The sequence below is a fragment of the Cadophora gregata genome (assembly GCF_030347475.1).
Source record: "Cadophora gregata isolate MNR1 chromosome Unknown scaffold_11, whole genome shotgun sequence".
NCBI classification, from domain to species: Eukaryota; Fungi; Ascomycota; class Leotiomycetes; order Helotiales; family Ploettnerulaceae; genus Cadophora; species Cadophora gregata.
Genome location: NW_026695934.1, coordinates 1,801,507 through 1,818,786, shown reverse-complemented (window position 1 = coordinate 1,818,786; position 17,280 = coordinate 1,801,507). Strand labels below are relative to the sequence as shown.

General features: G+C 47.2%; 8 protein-coding genes across 8 annotated transcripts; 5 read left to right on the top strand and 3 right to left on the bottom strand.

The window, feature by feature from the left end:
• Nucleotides 1-241: 241 nt before the first annotated feature.
• Nucleotides 242-2,450, bottom strand: ONS95_002712 (uncharacterized protein). The gene is made up of 4 exons (XM_058495984.1): nucleotides 1,624-2,450; nucleotides 1,233-1,513; nucleotides 646-1,162; nucleotides 242-480 (listed from the first exon to the last, which is right to left on the bottom strand). Exons 1-4 carry the CDS (start codon nucleotides 1,670-1,672, stop codon nucleotides 395-397), a joined length of 933 nt encoding a protein of 310 aa, XP_058354713.1. The 5' UTR covers nucleotides 1,673-2,450; the 3' UTR covers nucleotides 242-394.
• A 698-nt stretch (nucleotides 2,451-3,148) lies between these two features.
• ONS95_002711 (uncharacterized protein) lies at nucleotides 3,149-4,789 on the top strand (the record flags this gene model as incomplete). The annotated part of the gene is made up of 1 exon (XM_058495983.1): nucleotides 3,149-4,789. The coding sequence occupies one exon, from the start codon at nucleotides 3,149-3,151 to the stop codon at nucleotides 4,166-4,168; it is 1,020 nt and encodes a 339-aa protein (XP_058354712.1). The 3' UTR covers nucleotides 4,169-4,789.
• A 731-nt stretch (nucleotides 4,790-5,520) lies between these two features.
• Nucleotides 5,521-6,486, top strand: ONS95_002710 (uncharacterized protein; the record flags this gene model as incomplete). Its single annotated transcript, XM_058495982.1, has 1 exon — nucleotides 5,521-6,486. One exon carries the CDS (start codon nucleotides 5,521-5,523, stop codon nucleotides 6,484-6,486), a length of 966 nt encoding a protein of 321 aa, XP_058354711.1.
• A 727-nt stretch (nucleotides 6,487-7,213) lies between these two features.
• ONS95_002709 (uncharacterized protein) lies at nucleotides 7,214-8,407 on the top strand (the record flags this gene model as incomplete). Its single annotated transcript, XM_058495981.1, has 1 exon — nucleotides 7,214-8,407. Exon 1 carries the CDS (start codon nucleotides 7,223-7,225, stop codon nucleotides 8,405-8,407), a length of 1,185 nt encoding a protein of 394 aa, XP_058354710.1. The 5' UTR covers nucleotides 7,214-7,222.
• Nucleotides 8,408-8,613: 206 nt separating this feature from the next.
• ONS95_002708 (uncharacterized protein) lies at nucleotides 8,614-8,940 on the bottom strand (the record flags this gene model as incomplete). Its single annotated transcript, XM_058495980.1, has 1 exon — nucleotides 8,614-8,940. The coding sequence occupies one exon, from the start codon at nucleotides 8,938-8,940 to the stop codon at nucleotides 8,614-8,616; it is 327 nt and encodes a 108-aa protein (XP_058354709.1).
• Nucleotides 8,941-9,649: 709 nt separating this feature from the next.
• On the top strand, nucleotides 9,650-12,404 carry ONS95_002707 (uncharacterized protein). Its single transcript, XM_058495979.1, has 4 exons — nucleotides 9,650-10,518; nucleotides 10,578-10,753; nucleotides 10,801-11,168; nucleotides 11,220-12,404. The coding sequence occupies exons 1-4, from the start codon at nucleotides 10,295-10,297 to the stop codon at nucleotides 11,826-11,828; spliced, it is 1,377 nt and encodes a 458-aa protein (XP_058354708.1). The 5' UTR covers nucleotides 9,650-10,294; the 3' UTR covers nucleotides 11,829-12,404.
• A 338-nt stretch (nucleotides 12,405-12,742) lies between these two features.
• ONS95_002706 (uncharacterized protein) lies at nucleotides 12,743-14,436 on the top strand (the record flags this gene model as incomplete). Its single annotated transcript, XM_058495978.1, has 5 exons — nucleotides 12,743-12,856; nucleotides 12,904-12,926; nucleotides 12,979-13,153; nucleotides 13,204-13,806; nucleotides 13,861-14,436. 5 exons carry the CDS (start codon nucleotides 12,743-12,745, stop codon nucleotides 14,434-14,436), a joined length of 1,491 nt encoding a protein of 496 aa, XP_058354707.1.
• Nucleotides 14,437-15,193: 757 nt separating this feature from the next.
• ONS95_002705 (uncharacterized protein) lies at nucleotides 15,194-17,188 on the bottom strand. The gene is made up of 4 exons (XM_058495977.1): nucleotides 16,802-17,188; nucleotides 16,566-16,750; nucleotides 15,819-16,517; nucleotides 15,194-15,769 (listed from the first exon to the last, which is right to left on the bottom strand). Exons 1-4 carry the CDS (start codon nucleotides 16,847-16,849, stop codon nucleotides 15,274-15,276), a joined length of 1,428 nt encoding a protein of 475 aa, XP_058354706.1. The 5' UTR covers nucleotides 16,850-17,188; the 3' UTR covers nucleotides 15,194-15,273.
• Between the last annotated feature and the right edge of the window lie 92 nt (nucleotides 17,189-17,280).

Below are 17,280 nucleotides of genomic sequence, written 5' to 3'. Positions count from 1 at the left end.
TGTCCGATGTGCATTATTGACAAAGGATAAAGACGGAGTAACAATGTCATTGCCTGGATGTCAAAGAGGTGAGGATGGACAATGAGACGGCTTCAAATGTTACTCACTTGTTTCTGGAAGAGTCACTCTAACATGCCCCAAGCCCTTTATCCTTTGTTATCACAGACTTGGTGGCCAGGCGATACAAGAACAGTCAAAACAGCTGATTGCAAGGAGATATCATCCATGTATTCAACCATCAGCACTCTCAAACAAAGACACAGTACAGCACAGTCAATCATAGAAACAGATGTAAAATCAAACATAAATCAGCACGACCCCAGAATCCCATTCAATTACACTCGAGTTTCGCTATTGAGCGATCAACCAACTCGTGAAGCAGTCAATGAATCAATCACTTCCCAAAATTCTTCTCCAGCAACCCGAAAGTCCCAACAACCCCTTCGCCAATACCACCTACACTATACCCCTTCGCAGTCACTGTAGAGAAAGTTAACGTCAGTATTATTTTCTTTCTCGTTTAAATCAGAACCACACAGTCGCTCGTAACCCCCGCCGTTTCCCCAATAACCCACCCATTAACCATGAAACGCAGGTAACAAAGAGAAAATATCAAAACTTTGACAATAAAAAAGGAGAACTTACTATCCGGCCCCTTATCCCCCAACCCCTCCACCAACCTCGTACTCTCCAACCCAATTTCCAACACCGTCCCACCCACATACTCCTCACCCTGCACAACACTCAACATCACCTCTGCAATCCTCTCCGGCCTAATCCACGCATCGACCTTCTCATCCACCCAATTCCTCCTCTCGCTCCAAATCGGCGTATTCACAATCGCAGGCGCCACGCCCGCAACGCGGATATTAGATTGCTGCTCTAGCGGGCCGAGAGAGCGGATGAAGGATGAGATGCCTGCTTTGGAGGCTGCGTAAAGGGGAACGGGCAGGAGAGGGAGCTGTGCGGCGATGGATGTTATGTGGAGGATTGTGTGGCGGGTTGAGGCTGGGGAGGGGGATTGCCGTTTGAAGATGTCGAGGGCGAGTTGGGTGGCGCGGATGGGGTGGGTGAGGTTTATTTCGAGGGTTTTGAAGGTGGAGTCTTGGGGATTGGAGGAGGAGTTGGTTTTGGGGTTGGGGATCCAGAAGTTGGACCAGGACTTGAGAGGTATGTTAGATTGCTTTTCTTTTTTTTTTTCCAAGCTTCAGAGCTCGGGAATGAAGACAAACCGGTTCGAAAATCCCTGCGCCGGGAACGACTAACTCCACGCTTCCGAACTCACTGATCACTCTCTCGAACGCTTTCTCCAGCTGTCCCCAATCTGTAACATCAGTCTTCTGGAAGACGGCTCGCGCTTTACCTCCTCCGTTCACTCCATTGCTGTTACCATTTGTAGCGGCAGCGGATGACTTGACGAGAGCTTCAGCCTCTGGGAGCAATTGAAGATCGGCGATGAGGACGTTGCAGTTATTCTCAAGAAGGAGTTTGGTGAATGCAAGACAGATGCCGGCTGTGAGAATTTGTCAACGAGAGAACTTTTGAGACTCAATCCAAAATTGGGCAGGGTGAGATACTCAAGGATTTTTGAGAAGTAGACAGTGGGAGGTAAATGTCACTTACATCCACCTCCTGTTACGAGAGCTGTTTTGCCAGAGACTTGGAGTGCCATATCGAAGTTTTGAGATGGGCCTCAATTCGGGTCCCCTTGAAATTTTGTCTCGGGATCTTCAGAAGACTCTCTGTAACCGACCCAGTGGTACACCAGAAGCGGGCAGCAGTGAGTAACACAGACAACGTCAACACGACTACCAGCGGAGCCTTTCTTAAATGAGAAACGGCCCTTAAAATACCAAATTTCCTTTCGCAGTAGAGCAGAACCCAACAAAATCTCAGCCAGCCTTAATCTCGTAAACAATAAGAGACTCGCAAAACAGTACCAAAACTGCAGCAGATGTCTCGCATCCTCCCGAGGTCACTTTATACATGACAGGACGAGCGGGCCGTAACTGCATGCAGGAAGGTATTGGTTTCTACCCCGCTTTATGCTAGTGGTCAAGTGTACGAAGCTGGGGGGTTTGTCGAGGTTGTTTAGCTTTCAGCTGAACTTTGGCGGTTTCATGGATGGACGGGCTGAACAGGGAGAACCTAGGTATTTTCCAAGTTGGGCATGTTGTTCGTAATCACGTGGCTTGAAGGGGTACGGTTAGGGGGCGGGAAATGCGGGGTTGTTTTCTTTAGCGAGGGACAAGAGAGTGGAAGCGGGGTTGCAACAAGTAAACTTGCGGCGTTTAGGATGGGCAATAGAAGACGGGTTCGGACTTAATCAGCTCGACTCTATGTACATCCGGGTGATGCTTCTTAGAGCCGAAAAGTCTTCTAGTCATGGTTCAGCCTGTAAGTTATGTTTGCCTTGTGGGATGGCGATGCCCCTTTGTTTACTTTTTTCACGAAACTAAGGTTTTGGAAAACGTGAGTAACATTCGGTCCGAAGTCGTCAATGTAAGTAGGGGTAGCAAGATAGATGCTTTGTTTCTTATTGCGAAGTCGGCCTTTCCCTCTTGCCCAAGTGGCCCAAGTTTGTGGTTTTCGACTGTTGCTTTCTTGACCCTTCTGTTCTCTGTTTTCACTCTTGTTCATTGCCGAAAACTTGTACTCCTGGCAAGATTCTCTGTGTTCGATGTTCTAGACTTTTAACCCTGGCTTCTCAGAGAGTTGTTTCAACGATAGCTTCGGATTTGTTCTGCTATAGTCAAGTGCTGATCAATTGTGGCTATTGTTGAAGTTCTTCTTGACTTGTCTTAACGCAAGCATGACCTTTGAACAGTTCAGAGGGTCGTCTCTATAAAAGGAGTGTGAGTACACCTGGCTTTTGTTGTTCCTTACCCTCTCCACCCACAGCAAATCCCCACCTGGTGAGTCCACCTTCACTCTGCCTCGAGTACACCTGGCTTCTGCTCTCGCTCCTTCCTGCGTCCACAGCAAGATACTCAACTGGTGAGTCCAAGTTCAATCTGACCAATACATCTGGTTTCTGCTCTCGCTACTCTCTCAATCCACTGCACGATTCTCAGTTGGGTAGCCCATCTTCAAACTGCCTCATCTGAAACAACTTGTTAGTACATCCACACTCTTTACACTTTCCAAGATGTGTCGCCAGATACAGATCTATCACCGTTCCTGCCAGACGGAGGGACAACACAAGCAATTTCTCTGTGGAGATCCCGTCCCCGAAACAGTCGGAGGTCGCCGCATCCGAACGCAGACCTGCGATAATTACCCAATGCCAGACTTCTGTCCGTCCTGTCTCCTCGCAGGCGGCCTGTTCGAGGATACTATTGGAGTCCTTCAGAGAGAGCAACTCCTTGACTCTGCCATGTACAAGAGAAATGCTACCAGCCTCTCCCTGGCATTTTCTGAGAGAGTCTGGAAGCGAGCAGAGAATGATCCCTACAACAAAGGCGACCCAGATTACTTCGTCGCCCATCTGCCACCCTTTGGAACATCTAGAGCCGCTCAAGCCTATCTCGTCTGGGTCTTAGGCCGATTGAAAGTTTCATTCTGGCATCAAGTGATCCAGAAGCGTGAGAGTCCCAGCCAGTTCCGCCGTAAGTTCCTCATTCAACTCCAGAACTATCAGATTGCCAACTATCTACAGCAAGCTGAAGAGATTTACGACCTGCGCGAAACATCAAAAAGATGTCGGCCTCATATCCTGAGAAGTAGGGTTCAGCAACTCAGCATCACCACCCTCCCTGCTGAGGATTCCAACTGTAACATCTGCTTGCAGCACCTTGGCGTATCCGACGGTGACAGTGTGGCAGAGTGTCTTGTAAAGACACGCTGCAATCATCTTTTCGGTGATCAGTGCATCTACTCCTGGATCCAGGACAACGAAACTTGCCCGATGTGTCGGCACCGGTTGCTGAGTTTCAGCGAAGGTGAAGAGATGTATATCAGAGAAGCCAGAGCTCAAAGAGAATTGACGGGAGTGCCGAACTGGCTCGTCCGTCTCACCGGCTTTAATATCGAAGGTATTCGTCAAATTTGTGAGGAATCCATCAACTTTGATTCGTTCCATCTCACTGTGCACGGTGACATCCCTCCCGAATATCACGAGGTCGATGAGAACGCATTTGCTTACAATCACTTCGGGTTTCTTCAATAATTTGGGAGAATCCAGGTGGGGTTCTGCTCTTTCCTCTCTAGTTGGAGGGCCTAGGCCTCACCAGCCTCTGTACTTTTACATGATCATTGCATCTTGACGTTTGCAAGTGCCAGGGCGTTCTTCGGGTTTCTATGTCTTGACGCGATGGTTGCTTCTACACATCTGCAGCTGAGGGGGATCTCTCGCTGTCTCTGTACTTTTACGTTATCATGGCAGGGCGTTCGGCGGACTTCAATGTCCTTTCCCAATCCTTGATTTCACAAATCTGCAAATGAAAGGGGGTCTCTTGCAGTCTCTGTACTTTTACGCTATCATGGCAGGGCGTTCGGCGGACTTCAATGTCCTTTCACAATCCTTGATTTCACAAATCTGCAAATGAGAGGGGTCTCTTGCAGTTTCTGTACTTTTACATGCTCGTTGCTGCTTAATTGCAACTACGAAGGCGTTTGGCGGTCTTTTCTGCTTTTACATGATCGTTGCCTTTACATATCTGCAACTGAGGGAGAAAGCCCTCTCGCAGTTCCTGTATTTTTACATGATCATTGCTGCTTCATATTTGCAACTGCCAAGTGTATGCGGTGGGTATACCTTGCATGGTCGTTGCAAATTCATGAACTACAGCCTCCGAGTCCTCTTACGAACCTGGCTTGGCCAAGTCGCGACTCGATGAATGATAAATCCGAATATTGAATAATGAATGATATTATTATGATACACATACACAAAATTCCCTCTCTGTTTTCAACCTTGTTTTCTTCTTCTTCTGTGATACAACCCCTGAGCCTAATGTATGCTCAATTCTTGGCACATGCACGTCAAATTCAGGCAGGTTAATAGTCTACTCTCTCTATCAATTATTTCCAACCAGTGATGTTCGCTATTACCTTAGGTGCAGTTTCCCGCTCACTGCATTTTGTGGTTACTTTAACACTGAACGATTTTGTCAATTCAGTTCAAAGCGTGCGCTGCTGGACCCCCTCTGCCATTTCATGTCTGTTTTAGAGCCCGATACACTCGATCTTGTTCTGCGTCTATTTGCATGTTTTGCAGAAGAAAGACAGCCATGAAAGCGCTCCGCAGAACAAAGAGATAAAGAACTCCTATTTAAAGGTGGATGTGTACCTCTATCAATCCCACTTCTAAGGCCGGGGAGCAAAACTTCAAGGGTGGAATAATTGGTAAGATATACCTCCAGTTTCAGGCACGCGCCACTTGAGGATCACACCCATAGCAGAATGTGTCTGTATTTCAAGGTGACGTTCGGATCCTGCCCCCAACACATTGGTCGGTCCTATTTCTTCCCTTGCGCAAGTCCACAAACTTGCCACCCACCGGCGGAAAAACAAGTTAGAATGGATCCGTATACAGACTATGTAACAGGCGAATGTTTACAATTCCCAGACTTCTGTCCTATTTGTCTTGAGAACGGGGGTGACTTTAGCGAGTTACTTAATGATGAGGCTAGGGATAAGTTGACAGGTCATCCATTGTTTAGCGCCTTTCATCGCTATGAGCAAGGGAGAATTGCCAAGCAGATTTGGGAGCGAGTTGAGAGTCACCCAGCTCAAATCCTTTCCGACGACTCTATCCGTGTAGAAGAGGCTACCCCTACCTCAAATCTGACATTCAGAATCACCCAGGATATTTACGATTTGTTGTCTTACTCCTTTTGGCGCGAGGTAATCAATGAAAGAAGAAGTCCCAGTCCAGTCAAGCGTAAGCTTCTGGTCCAATTGCGCAAGTATGCTATGTCACAGATCGTGCAAGAACGTTCTCGATTATATCTCCTTGAACAGGCCCACGAGTCCGTAAGACCAACTCTGCTGATGACCGTCCTCCGCTCTATAGGCCTTGATGATTTGGCAGATGCAGACAGCGACTGTACTATTTGTATGGCGCCGTTAAGCAATCCAGGTGCGGTAGTAAAGCTTGAAATTCCTGTCAAAACACCTTGCGGCCATATTTTTGGCAATAAGTGCATCTGTACCTGGATTAGAGACAATACCAACTGCCCAAACTGCAGGCGCGAGCTCCTATCACTCAAAGCTAGTGAGACAGTACTTGCGGCACAGCAGGAGAGTACCAGATCAGAGGTAGCCATGCCTATGTTCCTCTACCGACTTCTTGGTCTGGATCCAGCCCTTGCCGCTGGTGACTTAGACATCATCAAAGAAAGAGGGCTCCGTTGGTGGTTATTCCAAAGACGAATCAAAGAGCCTGCGGAAGAGCCCGAAGCTATGGCTGCCGGACTGGTCACTCTCACCTTGTCTAGTGGCTCGGAAACTCCCCCCAGTCCAACCCAGCATGAAGCAACGTAATTTAGAGCCTCTTTCCAAAGCATTTTCTCAATGCGGCACGACCTAGAATAAGTGAAACTGATGTAATTGTAATTTTAAAAGTGTACCAAACAAAGTCATTCAATTTGTCTTACTTAAGTATTCCTGTCCCTCAATAATAATCACCGTATTCCTTAAATATCAATTTATACTTGTCCCGGACCGAGTTTATGTTTTGAAAAATAATAAAGCTTCTCCAAATTTTCTCTTCCCTATATATGGGGACGATCATTGGATTCATCTTTGATACAATTCTGTTATTAGCTCATGTCATGTCAGCATGTCCATTAACAGCGTTTCAGTTAGTAGTTAGCCCGCTAAGCTGCCTCGAAGGGAATTTCACGCTAATGTTGGTAGTTTGTTCTCAGATTTTTTGCTTTGTTTACTAGGGTTTGTTGTTCTTTGAGTGACTTAGCGCTGTATGATATAAACAGGAAATGAAGTCTCCAAACAGTCAATATTCAATTTGAGTAAACTGAACAGTATTTTCAATTATTTTATATCATAGATGGCTAGTTTTGAAAATGCAGTTTCTATTATTGAACTACAGCTCAGGAGCTTGCCGTTCAGAACCGATACACACCAAAGAAGATCTTCTCGTTTGAGTGAACTCGGACACGTAATCGCTGAAGATCAAGATACATACGATCATCAGCAAGCCATAGAATTAGCACATCTCAACCATACAGGCGTGGCCACAATGTGTCTTATTCATGAAATGCACTACAGTCAATGCCTGCATGTGAGAACACAGTTTCGGCAATGTAGTAGCATGATGCACTACTACCCACCTCGGAAACATAAGAGCCACTATGATCGGTTTTGTCCCCAGTGTCTCCTTCTACCAGACCCAAGAGACTCTGGACTCCATAGAACCGAGGATGGCAGCCGATACCGCGGCCCGGCTGCTCGCCCCAGACTCCCTTTCGATTCAAGTCGACAGGAGGCTGCTAGGCGTCTATGGCTACAAGCCAGAGCCCATATCCATGACCATCCTAACGACGCGACCGTCTTCGTGGTCCCAGAAAATGATCTAAACGAGCCTCTGCCCAAACTTGGTCGTCAGATGCTGGCAGGCATTCACCTGCTCCTCCTGTACGACTTCTGGAAGCGTCTGGATGGCCCAGATCCTTGCACAATGCCACAGAGAATGCTCATTGTCCAGCTTCAGACTGCCCTCGAATACAACGAATGTAAAGAAAGAATGACATATCGTGGGCCCGAGAAGCAGCCACGCACACGCAATGAGATCATAGCGGATAGCTTGATGGGTATTGGCGTGGAAGATATCAAAAATTACGATGTCTGTTCAATCTGCTGCTCAAAACTCCATCCTGTGACTGAAGACGGCACAACAGAACCTCCAGTCAAGACGAAGCAATGCGGGCACGTTTTCGGGGAGAATTGCATTAAATCATGGTTAGATACAAACTCCACTTGTCCCAGGTGTTGGGCTGAGATTTTGAAGTTACAGAACCATGAGCTTTACAGACACGTGACGGTTTTGTACGAAAATCTTCTGGGCGATGAACACGAAGAATCCCGAGCAAGATCCGACTTGGGACGCCCAGAAGATTATTCAGAAGACTCGGAGCTACCCGGTTCAGAGCCATCGGATAATCTGACCAACTCTATGACATCGCGGAACGCGCTTGAGGAATTGAATTCTCTCAATATCGCAGAATATGGAGAAGATGATCCTGCAATGCCGCTTTGGATGAGAGTTCTTCTCTGCGCTCGTGAGAAGCGGGACTGTGACTTTCTCTTCATGGGTTTCACCGAAAGCCAGATGAAATTCATGTTTGACTACAGACTTCGACCCGAGAAACGAGAGCAGGTAGGAGATCAGCGTCCGAAGTTTAAAAGAATGCATCGTGATAGCCTTCGAGCCATCCTGAAGTAGACTGTACGGCCTCAAGTCCTGTGAGGTTTCTGCACAAATATGCCCAAATGAAACCCTGGTAGACATACTTCCAAGCCTTATATTTACTGCAATATTTTGAACGAAGAAACAATAAAGAACATTTTACAATAGAGCCCACTGGTAGCTGTTTGACAATTCACGATTGCCAGATTTTGATTTTGATTTATGTGATGCCTGCCTGTTGCTCATCCTTCCCCTTTTGGCGCTAAGCGAGCTTCGCTACAGGAAGCCGAAAGGTCAACAACACAGGTTATTTTCATCGATTGCAAATCGCGACAGATGATTTGAGCCTTGCAGAACGGTGGATGAATGGTTGCAGCAACCAGTATTCTGGATTTAAACTCATTCATGCTCTTACGCATACTGTATGTAATAGCATCTCGATAATACTTATCATGCTTCGTGGCTACACTGCAAAGCGCGGAGTGACGAGCGACGGGAGAATAAATCAAGACTGGCTTGAAGGTGCTGTCCGTATTCTCCAAAGGGGGAATCATAGTATTATATCGCATGGGATCGTTTATACCTACTCCATAACTCGATATCTTCCCCGGGAGTTTCAGGTGGAATTAGAAGCACCTTCCAGTGGTGGCCAACAGAGACCAGAGGGTGGCAGATTTCTCTAGTTCATCTGGGTGGACTGATTCCATATGCTGAGATCTCGGGTTAGATCCTTCTTCCGTCTTCCTTCGTCGCGAGGAACAGTCGAGCTTACTGCAACGCAGTGTGGAGGCAATGGTTCACTGGATTTCGATGCGGGGTAAACGCTCAAGGTGCGGGGTAACTTTTGGAGATTTTGATATCTAAATTTGAATACTCCTTGGGAGCTAATTTCGAGACTGACATGTAATATATCGTGCTAGCAAGAAAGGTCTAGGTAATAGTCTAGCTCTCTGCTGTGGTGTGGCCTGACTTGTGGTGGGGGATGATCCTGTGGAGGATGACTAGAACAAATTAGGTTCCAATCCCGCCGTGTCCATCAAGATGCACAACTTTTGTGAGTGGAAAACTAGGCTCCCAAGAGCATCAAGAATTGAATGGAGAATGGACATAAAGGGGGATATCAGCCTTCTTAACAAGATGTCTGAAAGAGTAGGGATCGTTCTAATTGAGATGTTGTATATATCTGTCATGTGATTATTTTCATGGGGAGGTTTTCCGGTCCCACCACGAGCCGTCACGGAGCCCCACTTTACGTCCTCGAACTCTCCGAGGATGGAACTCTAGTGTTGTTAAAGGCACTACTTTTGTTCTAAAAACACCTTCTTCGGAGATATGCGTTAGCAGTCAAAGGCTTTCGTGTTTGCTCATAGTGAAAAATGTTGGCACGCAACACCCCTCAATAACCATCTCCATATCTCTGCATTGGCTTCCATACCGACTGGTTGAGAGTATCTGCGCACATTGAATGCAAGCACATTAGGTTTAATTGTGGGATCGGAGACCACTATCTTCCGACTTTCTGCGGATCCCACAACTCGGTAGTTGACCCTGGCATTGTTGTGCTCCTCATTTTCCCCTCTCGCAATAAATAGTATATTCAATTCTTTACCCATTCCATTCGCCTCATACTAATCTAACAAATCCGTAATGGCATCTCAACTTAACCATCCGATCTTGGGTAAGATCCAGGGAAACTTGAAAGACAACGTTGTTCAATTCCTTGGTATCAAATATGCCTCTCTCAAGGACCGATTCTCACCAAGCGAGGTCTTCGATCACAGCGGAGCGAACGTGATAGATGCTACAAAGCCAGGGTGAGACAGCCATTAGCATAAAAGACATTCCTAATAGATCTGTAGGCCTTCTGTGATATCTCCACCAATATGGGACCAGGAATTCGGAATAATCCAAAAGTCTCTCCCCATGCCCGAGATGAGAATGTCAGAGCTGGATGGATTGAATCTCAATGTCTCTGTACCTTTAATCAATGGGAAATTTCCCAGCCCGGAGCAAAAGATACCAGTTTTCATGTTCATCCATGGAGGGGGTTTCGCGCTGGGCTCAAATGCTTGGCCACAGTATGATCAAGCACGTATTGTGAAGATGTCAGCAGAAATCGGGATGCCTATCATCGGAGTCGGTATCAAGTAAGACTCAGTATATACACATTCCTTACTCAACGGAGTACTAATTGATGATCTACAAGTTACCGACTTGGTTTGCCAGGCTTTCTCACTTCGGAAGAAATGAGAAAGGAAGGGTATGTTGCCAATAATGGCCTGAAAGATCAAGTCACTGCTCTCCACTGGATCAAAAAATATATCGGAGGATTCGGGGGTGACCCAGGAAGCGTTACGGTCGGTGGTGAAAGTGCTGGATCAGGTCAGTCTCATTTTTTATCAACATCTCAAGCGCTAATAACCTGTAAGCGTCCGGGAATCTGCTCCTTCATTCGGTCGAGCCACTGTTCAAACGCTATATGAGCATGTCCGGCACCTCACTCATGATAAAATCACTCCCTCCACCAGTCTCAGAGTTCGCTTATTCCTCTGTGATCGATATCCTCGGGTTGAGGGAGCTTTCTGGTCCAGAGCGTATCAAAGCTCTCTTGGAATTGCCGGTCGGGAAGCTGCTCAGCGTTCCACCAACCATCCCTCTCCTGCCAGTTATAGACGGCGATCTGATTCGAAATGCTGTGGATTTCGCTCACGTGAGCTCCAAAGAAGATTCCCCTGAGTTGGACATGCCCGGTAGGAAGTGGTGTCAAGATCTCCTCATTGGAGACTGTCAATTTGACGTTGGTTCATACTCCAACAATTGCCAGAGAATATGACTAACAAGATAATAGGGATCCATCGGAACATTCTTGCTCGGTCCGAAAGTTAATAACATAGCAAAAGGATTTTGCGAATCTATCGACAAAACACTTGCCAACTATCCTTCAGCAGCGGACAAGGTTCGCCATGCTTATCACATCACACCGGACCTTCCTGATAACGTCGCTTTTCGCAATGTCCTGCAGTTTCAGACTGATATCGGTTTCTATGCAACAGCTCTGGCATACGCTCAAGGGTGGCCAGGGAGCGCTTATCTTTACCACTTCAACGAGCCGAACCCATGGGATGGGCCGTGGAAAGGAGAAGCTAATCATGTTCTGGACGTTGCTTTCTTATTCCAGAATTACAATGAGCATCTGGAGCCTGAACAAAGGGCTGTAGCTGTGAAATTCGCAGAAGATGTCATCAAATTCGTCAATGGTGCTTCCGACTGGAAGCCTTACGGGGAAGTGGTTGGAGCTCGGGTTTACGGTCCTAGTAAAGACGGACTCTGTGGTACCTATGTGAAAGGTACCTCCCAAGCTGGTTCAGGGAGGAAGAGTACGATCTTTGAGCTTGCAGAGGAATTTGGGCTGGAGCCTCTGTCGGCTGCCTGGGGAAATTTCATGGCAGGCAAATAAATGACCAGGAGGATGGATCGAAGTCTCAGACACAGAATCAGCATCGAAAATGGAATAGACGTTCCCAAGAAAAATCATTTGCAGTTGGGTTACGCAACATGCTCGATTGCCAAGCTAAGCGAAAAGTATAAACTTCGTCGTTTTGCATATCTTGCAAATTATTTGTTGTGCATAAGGCATACGAGCTCTGCGGCTATGCTTGCCCATGCAGTGGATTCGTTTTGGGGTAAGCAGAACATACTTGGGTATTGCTATTTTGCTCGTGTGACTATGTGATTGGTCACGTATAACCACATATACGGCTACGTTCCTGCACATGTTGACAGCAGATCCAATATAATACGCAGTGAAACGTCGGTAAGACTCTGCCGAGTGATTTGTTAATTATTCGTAAGAGAGGACGCGAGTCGAGTTTAGCTGCTTTGTGAGAATGTTGTAAGATAAAAATACCCCACTCGGCAGAGAATACCCCACCAAGGCCGCTGAAAGTACCCCGCAGATCAGAGTTTCCAGGGATCGGGTTTCCACACGTCCCGGTATTAGAACTAGGACCACCTTGACTTTTGACATGCTCGGGGACGAAGAAACAGTGCTCCCGCTTGTGAAAAATCTCATCAGCCAATTATGGGCTTTAGCTCGGCTTGGTCGGATTCAGATCAGAGGTGGGAGTCGAGATCGGGGGTTTCCCGTGTCAGCTTGGTGAGTATCCAAACGTCTTCGGCTAGGTGATCCATCTTGAGACCGTATTGACGCCATCTGCGGGGCTAGAGCTCCCACATGTGATATAAGAATACTGCTTGCTTCTCCAAAATTTTCCGTTTCAATTTCTTCAGGGAACTTTGAGTCTCAAAACCATTCAAAGAAGGCCAATTCAACCAAAGATATCCATCACAATACTGCTCCAATAAGTAACAATGCCAGCTTCGACTTCAAAAGGCGAAGACTACCAGAACATCTTCCATTGGGCTGAGACACAACAAGATGGCGCGATTCCTTCGTTCGCTGTGAGGAAGAATGATCCATACGAGGTATGTAAAGTATTCGGACTGTCGGGTATTTGCTGACAGTTTTCTAGTATCAAGCAGGCTTCGGTAATCAGTAAGTAACTCAACAAAGAAGTCTAAATTTCAAAAACTGAGTGGCGGTAAAGCTTCGAGTCCGAAGCCGTTCCTGGAACTATTCCACAAGGTCAAAACAGTCCGAGATGTGTGAGATTCGGATTGTATGCAGAACAAATGACAGCATCAGCATTCGTTGCTCCTAGACCCAGTAACAAGAATGCATGGCTGTACAGAGTTCGTCCGGCAGTTGCTCATGAAGGATTCGTAGGTGACACAAGAGCACTCTGCTATTGGCCTGGCTAAGTTTTCAATAGACGGATATGCCAGACAACAAGGACACGGAGTCCAACTTCATGCCAATCAATCCTAGAGTTCACATCTCACCAACTCAACTTGCATGGCTACCCTTCGATATCCCTACCGAGGGAGGTATCGATTTCGTATCTGGCTTGAAGACGGTAGCCGGCTCAGGCGAGCCGACCCTCCGAGAGGGGATTGCCACACATGTGTACACCGCAAATACCAGCATGTCCAAAAAGGCATTTGTAAACTCAGATGGAGACTTCCTGATCGTTCCCCAACAAGGAGCATTGGATATTCAAACAGAATTCGGTCCTATTTTTGTGCAGCCAGGCGAGATCTGCGTCATCCAGAGAGGAATCCGGTATCGAGTGGAGCTCCCAGATGGTCCTTCGAGGGGTTATATACTGGAGGTCTGGGGAGCAAACTTTGAACTTCCGGAACTGGGACCACTTGGAGCGAATGGACTTGCAAACTCACGTGATTTCCTTACTCCGAAGGCGAAGTACGAGATCAAGAAGGAGCGATGGGAAATCGTGTACAAACTCGGTGGAAAATTCTTCAAGAGTACACAAGGGCACTCACCCTTCGACGTTGTTGCGTGGCATGGAAACTATGTAAGTTGATATTGCCTTGCCATGAATAATTACAGCGCTGACATGCGGAATCAGGTGCCATACAAGTATGATCTAACGAAGTTTGTCAATGTTGGTTCAATCTCAGTCGACCATATCGATCCATCCATTTTCTGCGTTCTCACAGCCAAGTCTCGCGACCCTACCGCCCCTCTCGCCGACTTCCTCATCTTCTCCCCTCGCTGGGATGTCGCAAGTCACACCTACAGACCGCCATACTACCACCGCAACGTGGCATCGGAACTCATGGGTCTGATTTACGGTGAATATGGAGGTCGATCAGACTCCTTCCAACCGGGTGGTGTCTCGTTCGAGTGCGGTATGGTTCCTCATGGAGTAGCTTACGAGGAGTTCAAAGCTGCTTCTGCCGAGCCTCCGCCAGAGATGCAGATCTCGAAAGGAGCAGTCGCATTCATGTTTGAGAGTAGTAGACCTTTCACCATCACCGATTATGCGTGGAATAGCAAGAAGAAGCATGAGCATGAGCCTAAGATGTGGGATAATTTGGTGGATAACTTCTCCACGCATCAGAAGGAGATTGAGGAAATATTGAGCAAGACGAAAGAGTTGAAGATCTCGAATGGGAATGGATTTGCCAGCGGTAGCGCATGATGTATTAATTGGAAGTTGATGAGCCATTAAACGCACGTACTTCGCGTGCAAAGCGAGAGTAGCTTTGACTCATTTCTTTTGGTATCAGTTCTCGACCAAGTTTTGAGCGATTATCCACAGTTGTTCTCCACAATATGCAAGACATTTTCAAGTTTTAGATATCTTTACCATCGCTTCCCAGTGCCAAATCCACGACTACTCTCCGCTAGATTTACCACAGCTGGAGGCGTTTGCCCTCGACCTCCATCTGGTAGTAGTGAGTGTCCTAATGGGAAGGCCCTAGTACGAGCAGGCACATCTGACGGAAACCCTTCTTCTTTCTATATTCTCATTGCACTCACAGAACACAAAAAATATACCAAGCTATCTTATACGTCAGCTTTAAGACAGAATAGTACGAGTACAGCTTAACCCTGGTAACCTTGGTCGGAACAGAAAGTGCTTGCCATGAATGCAGAAACTGACAGTATGCATTCAACGGTATTCAATATATAGTTCTTAAAATCTATCATATATGATCCGCTGAAGAGTGTACAAGGCAGCTCAGGGCAACATGGAAGTCGGACTTTATCACGTGGTGTTTACGTCGGCTGTCGGGCGTACGCTAGGTACCTACCTACATAAGCAATTCCGCTCCGCCGACCGACTTTCGATCTTCTGGATACGCCGCCTCGCAGGCAAATTAAACATTCATTGTTAGAGTGACTTAGGAGCAATTGATGAACCTGTGCAGACGAAAAATGAATTACGGTCACATCAGGAGTAGGTGAGAGAAGTGGCATTTCATTACACTCTAAAATCGCAATTTTGAACACCCATAATCCAGATAGCAAGAAATCATGCACTCTCAGCCAACTTGACCAGACCCTCCAAGTTGATACTCTTTGGTCTCTCAATCGGCAGACCCAGTGCTCGGTCCCAGATGAGCTGAGCCAATGGTCCCAACCCTCTGCTGACACCAAAGGTAGCAGTGTAGTAAAGAGTCTCATGGAAACCATAGTGATGGAAGAGAACGCCAGAGCTTGAGTCAACGTTGGGGTATGGGTTCTTGGTCTTTCCGTGCTCCTTCAATACCTCAGGAGCGATTTCGGAGTTCTTCTTAACGAGTTGGAAGACTGGATCCTTGGCGATTTCGGGTCGAGAAGATGCGTAGTCCATGAGTGCTTCGAAACGAGGATCTGGTTTGCGTAGAACGGCATGGCCGTATCCTGGAACGACTCTGCCGGACTTGAGGGTGGACCAGAGGTAGTCGGAGACATCCTTGTCAGTGAATTTAGTTCCGACATGTTCTTGCATTTGGAGGATCCATCTGAGGACTTCTTGGGCAGCAAGACTGGAAGAAGTTAGTAAGATCTCGTTCAACTCCTCGCTTTGTTGCTCACCCGTGAAGTGGTCCAGCCAGGCCTTGCAGACCAGCACTGTAACTCAGGAAGGGATCACTTAATGCGCTTCCAACCAAGTGAGTAGCGTGAGCTGATACATTGCCACCCTCATGGTCTCCATGCAGAGCCAAATACAATCTCAACAAATCCTGGAAGTTCTCGTTCTCCTTTCCACCCTTGCCAAGCATGGCGGCAAAGTTATAAGACCAATCTTGCTCCAAGTCAACCTTCGCTGGAAGAGCTCCACCACCCTGGTACGAGTTCTGGTAAATCTTGGCAGCAATTGTTGGGAGCTTTGCAAGAAGTGAGATGCTGTCGTCAAAAGTGGGTTCCCAGTAGTCAGCCTTGTTGATACCTGCCTCGTAGGCTTTCGCGAATTTGGACGTATGAGAGAGTGCTGAGACAGCAATGGCGAATTGTGTCATTGGGTGAAGATCTTTTGGGAAGTTGTCGAGCATCTTGCTGACAAACTCTGGAAGTTCTGACTTCTCAGCAAGCTCGCGAGAAAATACCCGCACTTGAGAAGTGGATGGGACTTGTCCAGTCAACAGGAGCCAGAACATGGCTTCTGGTAGCATTTCTGTGCCAGATGTGCCTTTTGGAAGCTCCTTTTGGCAGTCTTTGATCGTTCGCCCGTGAAATCTAATGCCCTCGTTTGCATCAAGAACTGATCCTTCCCATACCATCGCCTTTAATCCTCTGCAACGCTGTCAGATGTGCATTCCCTATGAGCTTATTTTGCCATACCTCATGCCTCCAATTGTGTTCTCAACCTTCACATCGCCAATAACCTTGCCTCCCAAGGCTTTTACCTTCTTCAAAAGCTCTCTTTTGGCCGGGATAGCCTCTTGAAAGGTTGTCTTAAGATCTGGCTCGGAGGAGGTGGCATAGTTTCGGGAGACAGGGAGAATGGCAGGACGGACAGCTAATGGCTATATTGACTTAGCAAACAGACATCCTGAAAGCCCATCGACAGTGCTTACTCGGAATGTCCTCAATGCCGACGAGGCAGTTCTCGCATTCATAGCCATGTTGGAGCACGGTTGAGCGCGGGGTATTGTGGGGTAGATCTGAGTTGTGGCGGGGAAATTGAGTTCGAAAGATGTTCTATTATTGTTTGAAGCTGCGACTTTGGAATAACTTCAATATTCTGTGGTATAATCAACAATTGAGAAGGTAAGCAAAGAAATTTCAAACCAGATTTGGAGCTTGAAGTCGGTCAAGCAGGTACAAGACCGCCCGCATGCCCGCTAGAGCTTGGACCGAGGTCATCAATCCCCCGCCGCTAGCCGCCAGCCGTTTTGGAGCCGAAATCCTTTTGAGCGCTGCCGAGTTGAACCGCCTCTCCAAGCACAATTATATCCGATGACGGACGGATCTTGACGTGTCTTGCTGTGCTTTGCCTCCGTGTTGATTGATCAGCAACGACAGGTAGGAAAGTATTTTGGTGGTGCCTTTTCTC